This window comes from Galeopterus variegatus, unplaced genomic scaffold (assembly GCF_000696425.1).
Source record: "Galeopterus variegatus unplaced genomic scaffold, G_variegatus-3.0.2 Scaffold8, whole genome shotgun sequence".
NCBI classification, from domain to species: Eukaryota; Metazoa; Chordata; class Mammalia; order Dermoptera; family Cynocephalidae; genus Galeopterus; species Galeopterus variegatus.
The window spans coordinates 169,055-179,394 of NW_007726119.1; the positions used below are offsets into that span (position 1 = coordinate 169,055).

The window sequence follows — 10,340 nt, forward strand, 5'->3', positions numbered from 1 at the left end:
CTTTTTTCTTCCTTTTTTCTTTCTTTTCCTTTTTTAAAAAAAAATTAAATTTATTTTTGTCTCCCAATGGTGCCCATGTCATGCTACATGTTACAGTCCCGGAATTCCTTTCCCTCTCATGTCCTTTCTTTTTATCCTTTGGTATCTTTAAAACTCCTCAGGTTAATGACAGCCTGGTGAATATCATTATGCTCTAGCTCTGTCATGTAACATTTATCCTGCATTCTGTAAATCAGCAAATATTAGGGTGCCTCATCTGGACCAGTCACTGTGCCAGTTTGTGGGTTCACAAAGTTGGCTCTTGGACTGTCCAGATCCTTCGCATATATACCAAGGCTTTGTGACTTATAAAATTCATTTACATTTTTAAATATTCTTAGCAACATATTTTTGCTAATCTCTGGAGCTATGCCATTTTTAAAAGACTTCAATATTGATAAAATAAGATGTTTTACTAAAATTAATATGAAAATACTATTAAACTAATTAAGATTTTCAATACATTTTGGTTATTAGGTGAAACAATGTGGGAATGCTCACCTTGACAATACCCCTGATGTGCATTTTTGCGATCATCTCTGCCGAGTAGAGAAACATCAATAAAGTATCCAAAGTAAAGGTCACATACTGAAGAGGAGGATAGTGCTCGAAGGTCATTGGCGTGTTCATACAAACAGAAATGACGCTGATGATGGCACAGATGCGCAGCAAAGAGTGAACCCACTGCAATAACGGTCCGAAGTTATTATGTGGCACTGTAACCTGATATCTCAAATTGTATTAGGAACCACACTGTTCGGAAAACATAATACTGAGATTAAAATATCCCACCAGTAGGGAGGTGAGAGGAAGAAGGAAATTGATGTCTATTAAGTGCATAAAATGTGCTAAATATTATCACATATTTTATATCATTTAATTCCAAAACAGCTTATTTCCAACATGAACACACTAAGACTCTGACAAGTTAAGAGACATTTCTGTGGTCATGCATTAGTAGCAGTGAAAGCCTAGGTGTGAAGTTGGTCAGGCCACCCCATATCTTCTGATAATTTCCAGGGCATCAGACCACGATATAAGACGATTCTGGTTCAATTAAAACATGTGTTAGTAATTATATTGAAACTTGATGTGCTATTACTTTTATCCTTTTTTGTATTATGAACACCTAGAATTAGGGACCATATTCTATTTACTGTAACTTCCCTGGTGTCTAGCACAATGGCCTGTCACAGTAGATCACAAATGCTTTTTTTTAAATGAATTGGTATATAGCACTTCCCATATATAGAGTTCTTTCTATTTGTATCTTCTATATAATCTCCTGTGTACAAAATATTTTTAAAAATCTGGCCTTATCCTACATTTTTAAAAGATAATAAGTAAACTTTTCTCTTTATTTTTGAGAACATATTTTGTACAAATTTAGCTCAGATATCTCTTTCAAAATTTCAAAAAACAAGTTTCTGTGCAATTCTAGCAGCACGTCCATTGTCTGAAGATTTTCCTTAATCCTAAAATAAAGAAGAAAAGATTTAAAAGATAATTGTGTATGTGTTTACAGGTGTATATATATATAGGACATGCACTAACTCACATATAATATTTTACTATAAAACTAATATCTAGGATAAAAAATACTTAATTGCTAAACCCACATATGCTAAATCCACAATTAATATTACTAGTTAATTATTTAGTACACAATTCTTATATTTTAAATATTTTATTGACTAACTTGGATATATATGCAGTCATGTTAATTCTTTAATATTATAATCTCCTTGAAAAAATGTTTTAGTGTTGTAGTAGATGGATTCTGCAGCTATGCAAACTAGCAAGCACTCAAGATGAAAAATAGAAAAGACTGTCAGAACTTTGAGAAGACTCAGACACTTGTGGGCTGACGAGTGGGTTATAATATTTATCTGACAGTTATAATATTTGCATGAAGACATAATGCTGCTAATTCCATACCATATAAGTCATTGATGATTCAATTTATTTTAAGGGTTGATGTACTTTTCATGCAATTTGGAAGCACTTCAATAAACATCAGTGAGTGAATTTAGCCCAACCTGGGCTTCCAACATAAAGGACTTAATCATACAAAAGAGCTTCAAAAGATGAGTTCTTTCACAACAAGTGTTTTGAATTTGAAGAAAGAATTACAATTAAGCATTGATAATTTTAGTAAGTACTTCCAAGGCTACCTCCATAATAACACCTTCCTCAGAAGTTTTCAGAAAGCTCTGTATGGGGTAGACACTAAGAAAAAGTTAGTGAGTACTGTACTCTCTATTCCATTCAATCCTCTGAACGTGAAAGAAGGTCCACTCTGTGTCAGAAACGCTGGGCTCTGCGGACACTAAAATGGAAGCAGCACAGTTCTGACTCATAATTAATTTTCAATTCAGTAAAACACATATGTTAATATATGTACAATAAACAAGGGCACTTCAAAAAGTTCATGGGAAAATAGAATTAAAAGGTAACGCAAATATTTCCATGAACTTTTTGAAGTACCCTCATATATATATATATTGTGTATATATGAGTACATATACACACGCATATATATATAATGTATATATACACACACAATATAAAGTTATATTTATATACAACTATAAAATAGAGTAAATGGAAAGAGTAGAGGTTCATTCTATCTGTGGTAGAAATGAGGAAGCTTTCAGAGAAGGACGGGGACAGGGTGGCATCTGAGCCAGCCTTGATGCATGAGGAGTAGTTGACTCATCAGAGGGGCAGGGAGAGGGCCTTCGGGGCCAGAGAACAGTATGAGCCAAGCAAACCAATGTGAACAAGCCTGAGAGCCTGGAGGAGCCAGAGCTGCTGCTGAGGCTCAAGTGGACAGTGGGTAGATCTAGGAAAGGGGCAGTAGCGGGACAGGTAAGAGCCTGCATATAAAGAACCAGGAATATATCACTAACACATTTTAATTTGCAATGAAGGTAACGGGTGTTTCAATGATAGTAAATGGTAATGTGAGCACATATAGAAATGTAGAAAAAAATGTGAGCAGGCTGGGGAATGGTCTGGAGGGAAGATTAGAGAAAGACCGGAGAGGACAGGAGAGACCCAGGCAGGTCATCTTTAGCATGGTTAGGGGAAAGACAGCACCGCAAGAGGCAGCAGGTCCTTCCATTACTTTAGCATCTGCTACGAGTCTAATAATGAAGTTGATCCTACTTTGCTTTGGAGAGCTGGGCTTCCAAGACCAATGAATATTCATGCCATTTGGCTTAGTTCTGGTTGCTATGCTGTCTAGCACACAATGATGTCTGCTAGAGCAGATCCTCCTCTCAAGTTCTCATCAACTTAATTAGGCAGAAAAGGGGACAAAGTTCTTTGGAGACACTATCCATGATCTCATTAACCTTTACTTTTACTCAAAACTTCCAACTCAGAAGGTGACTTTTAATTCCAGACATGTGCTTAGTTGAGAACTGTAAGTAGAGGAGGTTCGTTAAGAACAGCTTGCTCATCTTGGACTCCAGGTTTGGATCAGCCTGAAAAGTGGTATTGTCTCTCCACTCCGAGGCCAGCGTGACACAGCAGGCAGGGAAGGGAACCAGACCACCTAGTGTCTTCCTGTGCGAGGAACTCACAGCGGCACCTCGTTATTTCATTTGATTGTTCTCAACTTCCAGACTCTGAGACTCATTCATGTTCTACTGCAGCTCAAACAGACATTTCAAAGCCAAAGGTACATAATTTTTGAATTTATGAATCAAATTTCCTTTACATCAGTATGTGCTTCTCCATACTTCAAAAAAATTAAAAAAAAACTTACTGGCTTGTTAATCCACAGTATGTCCGCGTTGTCCGACAGAGATTCATCAGGACCGAAGTCAGTAACTGGCTGGACTTCCACCCTGGAGCTCTGCTTCCTTTTGAGCATGCTGAAGTTAGGTTTCGTGAGCAAGTACAAAACCACAGTCTGGGGGAAAAAAAAGAGTTATATTTGTCACCTAACATGTACATGCCCATATAGCTGGAGCTGTCTCACTTAAGGTGGTCTATGCCAGATCCCCAATGACTAATCCAGATGAAATACACAGCTCTTCCCTAGGGTTTTTCCTGTGTTAATTTAATCGTGCATTCACAGACATCTCTCATTTCCAATGGTAGTCCCAAGTTGATTTAACCATTTTGTTCTTCCCAGAGAGGATGGAGGCCAGAGAGAATGGAGGAAAAACTTCCTCTAAATGGAGATTTTTCTCTTTTAAGAATACGGTGATAATAAAAATCCTTCCAGCTACTCTTAAGTAAATCCTTCATCAAATTCCATTGAAGAGGGAGATGAGATGTCTGCTTGCCACTTAAATTTCTGGTCATCTACATCCTGCTATATCACCTCCCTAGGGCCATTACCGCCACCATCCATAATTCAGCAGCCATTGTAGGGAGGCCCACTCTATGTCAGCCGCTCCGGACACAAATAGCAAATAAGTGTAATATAGTGTGAGAACAGGTATTACAAAGGCAGGTGGTGCCTGATACCCCTGAGTCCACTGTGAGACATCTCATTTGATTAATACCTGGATTGAGTTTTGAAAAAAGAGGCGGTAATGTTTTTTTGATATATACTATGTTTAGGGTAATTAGCAATAATATTTTATTTTATTTTTATGACAGGCCTAACACAGAAAACATCTTGTCTTTTTGCACATGCATGAGAAATTTCAGCCTCAAGGCAGGTCATAATTTGACCAGATCACCCAAGCAAACTTGAAATTTGAAACTAGCTCTGACTACAAAGCCTAAGGTGTTTCAAGCTGACCATGCTGATGCTGAGGGCGATCAGGAGAATTTCTGAAGGCAGGTAAAAGAGGAAAAGAGCTCTGCAGGCAGTGCTAAGCTGTGGAAATGCAGAAGGAAAAAATGCAGTTTTCACAACAGGAAGTTCACTGCCTCTCCTCTCTGGTGCTCCATAAAGCTAGAGAAAGAAACCATTAGGACAGTGGATGCCACTCAGTCCTCATTGGAGCAAAAGAACAAGAATGTGTCTGCATATGTGTAAAAATGTGCAATTGCAGTTTTCACTGGGAAAGAAAATAAAACACGAAGCTCAGGATAAAGCAGCTTTCAATGTGATTCCCTATGTCTGAGCATCTACCTCTATTGCTATGGGCTCCTTAGTCCCTCTGGGTGGGAATCTCTACCTAACCCTTCTGCTCCCAGAAGAAATCAAGCTAATTGGCTTTAAGATGTGCTAGGTATTTCCAGGCTGTTACTGCCCTGAATATTAAGTTTGAATATGGGCTTTGCAGTGGGCTGCTCTAATTAATTTTATTTTACATAATTGGAGTTAGGGACTCTTGACATCCTATGTAAATATATGCAGAACATTCAAATTATGCTTGTTCTCCAATTTGCTGTTGGAGGAGGAAACATCTGGTGGCCTCAATTTGGGATGTTCTTGAATGACGGTCTCCCATGTATCCAAAGACTGGATGCAAAATCTTTTAGAAATCTTTTAAGATGACATATCATAAAAAAGGAAGTAAAAGAGTGGTTTCATAATGCAGTTCAAAGGCGATACAAGGAATCTTATTATGACCTAGTCATAATCGCCTTTTCACTGAGCCAGTGGAGACTGATGGACAGATGAATTTCATGCACCTTTTATTTTCCACATGCCACCTGAAGCAAATTAGATTTTTGATTATTGATATTATCTGTTTGTATATTTACAGAACTATACATGCAGAGTTTATTTTTTTTAAATCTCCATTTTGAAAATCTCCACTTGGCTATATGTGATCTACCAAAACAGTGCAGCTATAATAGAATGACATTATTATTGTTGCTCACTTTCACCCCCCACTGTGCCTGCTGCCAAGGTCCCACCAAATCAAACAGTACCCAAGAAACGATCTGTCCAAACAACAAAGAAACCTGGTTAATCCGTACTACATTAAAACTCAACAAGTAGCTCCTGAATCATGGAAATTTTGACAGATTTAATAATATTAAATATTATGTGAAGCATTCAACTAGTAAAATATATTTGTTACAAGCACATGAGGAATCCAAAATTAATTTGAGACAGTAGATTAATTTTCCTTTTCACTAGAAATGTTATTTTATACCTTCGCCCATGTCGGATCCATATAACTGGGCACAGCAGGCCTATTGTTCCCCTGATAAAGACCAGTAGGCATATTTAAGCATCCTAGGTAAGCTTAGTATTTTGATAGGAAATTGCTTCTGTGTATCTTAGCCTTATCACTATTACGCTTTTATAAGCCAAATGTTTTTTTCTATTTACAGAAGTGTCCTTCATAAGGCAGTGCACTAAGTTTGAAAAACATGGCTTTCGACAGCTTTTTCACTCTTATTAAAAGTAGTTGCTATTCCAATAGTTCAATATCAGAAGAGAGGCTGAACAGTTACAATATGCTGTTCGTTGATAAATCTTGTACTCAGAAACAGCTAATAGCAACACAGGCAGAAATCATCCTGTGGTTCATTGCTCTCTTTTAAGTGGTTGAGACCCAGTTTTTAAATTCTGTGATAGCAATTTTACTTCTATTGGCATTTACTTTCCCTACTTTATTCCAGCCCTTGCTTGACCAAGTTAAAATCAAAATATTCAGTTTTCTTTAACGGTGAAGTGCTCGCAACACCATGGGCCATTTCTTCCCTTTCTAATTCTCTTGGGCTCAGTATTAAAATCTTTAGAATCTTCTTCTGTCTTCTAAATTATGGTTTACAGCACATCCTTTTCCAGCTTTTGTCTGTGCCTGTCCCCTATACTTACTCCTTAATCATCTGTTCCATTCCGTGACCATCTGCTGGTGTCCAGCTACTGTCCCTGAGTAGTGTGTCTGTGCTGTTTCTCACTCAGCTGTAGGGAGACCATACCAACAGCATCGTCTAGGAAAGTTCAAGACAGATTGGACTAGCCAAGCGTCCTTCTGCCTCACTCTTTTCTCTCATGTCCCAGATCCTTCTGCTGTGAACTTTTCAGATCCCCCATACGCAGTGGGAAGGACCACTTAGTCCTCTTTACATGTATTCTCAGTAGTGACTTCTCTTGTTTCTTGATTCTGTGTACGTACAATGGCCCCTTTCACTTTATCCTCATTATTAGACTCCTTTCTCAGCCATGGTATCTCAGGCCTGGGCTGCCTTTTAAAAATATCTCCTCCTTTATGTCAAAAATTAACTTCCCAACACACAGATATGGTCTCTCCTGTAACCCAGTAAACCTCAGCTTATCAATTTGTTTCTCATTTACTGACTCGCTCATTCATTCATTCATTTGCTCATTCATTCACATAGCAGATATTACGCATCCACCATGGTATGAAGCATGCGATATGTGCAGGGCCCACACCATGAGCAGCAAAGGCATTCTTGGAGCTTACAAACTGCCTGCTTTATTAACCTTATGTTTCAAGGACACTGAGTTCCACTGACTTATACCTGCATCTCCTTTCTGCTCATGCCCACCTGCTCCACTCAAACTGGCTAAACATACCATCCTTCGCCTCCTCCAAGCTTCCTCAACTGCTTCAAACCCTTATCTCAGCTGTGTCCTTTCTGCTGTCTCCTGCCAATCCCATGTCATTCCTTCCTAACTCCCTAACTTACCTCATGAAGACATTTTGTCTAGGTGTGTGATCTGTTTGTTATAAATGAAGGTTTTAACATTTGGTGGAAAAGTGTAAAGAAGAGAAACATACCGCTGTAGTAAACTCACAGCATCTATTTTATTTTTAAAAGTCCCCAAAAGAGACAGAAGTCACTGATTTACTTTTATATTACATTTGTCATTACAATTGTCAACGTGTCAACATCAACAATTTCTATTTTGATCACTTATGTGCACAAACTGTGGGGTCTTTATAAGTGCAAGTGAGATTATTTACCTATTCAAGACAGACACACGCACATACACTTACTGGTGTGCTTTAATCTCACTGCCTGGTATTCTTGTCATAGACTGAGAAGGGAGGAATTAAGAAAAGAAATTTCCCAATAACATCCTTTAGACTCTTCATCCCAAACTGTTACTTTCATGTCTTTGGAAGACCAACCATTATTGCTTGCTGAAGCTTCTCATTCATTCATGTTTGCATAATTGAATTCATTTAAAAAAATCCCAACTGTTGTGTTAGGTGATATGAACTTAACATAATTAACTGTTGTGTTAGAATTTGAACAAAACATACGTGGTCTCTTCCCTCCTCAAACTCCTGAATGCTCTGGGTTTCTGACAGGCCAGACAACATGCTGTATTTAAAGGTAGAGCAGCTGATTAATTAAAGGAGAGCCTCTACCACAACGCACTTACTCTTCAACCTCCATCTAGTAGTTTTCTTGCTCCTTCCCTACCTTATTGCAAGCTCCATACTACCTCCCTGGGCGAGGGATACTGAACAGCTGACGCCCAACATGTTTCTGTGCTCTCAAGCATAACAAGATTCATGCAACAGGCCAAAACAGTTGACTATCTGGTCTCTTCCTATACCTCAAATATCTAACCCTTGATTAAATTAGAATAAAATAATTCTATTTTTATTTTATTTACATTAATACAAGCAATACAGGTTCATCATAGAAAAATTAGGAAAAAAAATATATAAACAAAATGAGAAACAAAAATGAAAGCCGTCAGGAAACCCACTTCTAGAGTCTCAACCTTTTTTGCAAAGTACCTGTTGAGCACATATGCTGTGTCAGTCATTGGGCAGGGGGCTTCAGACAAAGCAATAATCAGATACAGTCTCCTTCCTGATGGAATTTTGTTTACCTGGGGTGCTTACTTTCCTACGGGATACGAATTGTATCTCTTTCTTTTCCACATATGTTCTCCACGCATACATTTATTTTTAAATGGCTGTTTGCACACTTTTTTGTTACCTGCTTTTTTTTCATCTTGCAGTATCCTGTGAACATCTTTCTCTGTCAATAAATATGCATGCACACACAATCCCAACCATAAATAAATGCCACCTTCAAACATCTGTGCCCCTTCCTTGTCTTTCCTGTCTTATGAGCTCATTTACATCCTTATACGTGCAAGGCCTTGCAAGGTAAACAGATACAAACGCAGCTGTCTAGATTAGGGTCCTAGTGTTGAATTTGTATCTGAGAGAGGTGTCACCCTGAATTTTGAGAGACAACTGAATTTGATGTTACCAATTTGTCGATCTGAGCATTACAATCTTATTTCTTATTTCAAGAATTTCTATTTCTTCCTGTTTTTGTTGTAAATGGCTACAGAACCCAAAACAACAAACCACTAATATCTACATTTGAACAAGAGTTTCCTGCCCGTTTCCCACAGGCCCATTTACATCTTCCGTGGTACTTGAGTACGCCACAACGAAAACTTGAAGACAAAAGGGGATGCTCATTCCTGACGCTGGAACAGCCAAAGGTCACTGTTTCTGTAAACGTAGACTGACCATTTCGTTTATGAAGTTCCTTCTCAGACAGAGACATGTCCACTCAGAGCAAATGAATATAGCATCATTAAGTGCTATGTCATGGTTTAAATTAGAAGGAAAAGAAAGCTACTATTTTTGCCTTATTTCCTATTGCCCAACACCCATGTGCCCTGCCTTGTGTTCAGCTCTCCCTGTACGTTCCACCCTCCTCCAAGTCCTGGAGAACATAGGAGCCTCAGATCTCCTGATACCTATACCTCCCTCTGCCCAGGGCAGTGTCCTCTCAAGGCATCCTGAACAGCTGGAACGCCTTCTCTCTTCAAGCCCAGGAAATCTGCGTTCCCTGCTGTGGGCACCCGTGACTGTGTCCTGCCTCCCCTCACACTCTCCTCTGCCTCCATGAGGTCACCTTTTCCAGCCTCCACAACCTGGCACATGGCAAATGGCACTTTCCCAAACTAGCATCCAGCAACCCCAATAATCAAAACTGTTTAAGAAAAAGTGTTAAAGACAGAATTTGACTTAAAACTGAATGTTACTCCCTAGTCAGAATGCTTTATCCAAAGGAAAATTACCTTCAACAACACACACACACACACACACACACACACACACACACACAAACCTACACAACCCCTCCTACACACAGTGATCAAATGCTTTGGGAGACATGGAAGTTTCCATGGTAAAATACTGAGCACATTGGTAGATTTCCTGCCAAATTATGTTTACAGCCATGTAAGAAACAGACTCCTTCCAACAAAAGTGTTTACTGAGGGCTTATTATGTGCCAGACCCTGTTTTAAGCATTTCCTACTTTTTCTCATTCTATTCTTACAAGAACTGTTTTATAGATGAGGAAACTTAGAGATGAGCTAGGATATGAACCAAGACAATGTGACTTACAGAACTGTT

General features: G+C 38.6%; 1 protein-coding gene across 1 annotated transcript in view; it reads right to left on the reverse strand.

Annotated features, from left to right (window-relative positions):
* NALCN (sodium leak channel, non-selective) overlaps nucleotides 1-3,955 on the reverse strand; it is a gene marked incomplete at its 3' end in the record, with an annotated part of 169,820 nt that extends 165,865 nt beyond the window's left edge. Inside the window, exons 1-2 of the mRNA XM_008583606.1 lie at nucleotides 3,815-3,955; nucleotides 541-723 (exon numbers count right to left, since the gene is read on the reverse strand). Coding sequence (XP_008581828.1) covers nucleotides 541-723; nucleotides 3,815-3,922 — 291 coding nt within the window. The remainder of the gene's footprint in view (nucleotides 1-540; nucleotides 724-3,814) is intronic.
* Nucleotides 3,956-10,340: the final 6,385 nt, after the last annotated feature.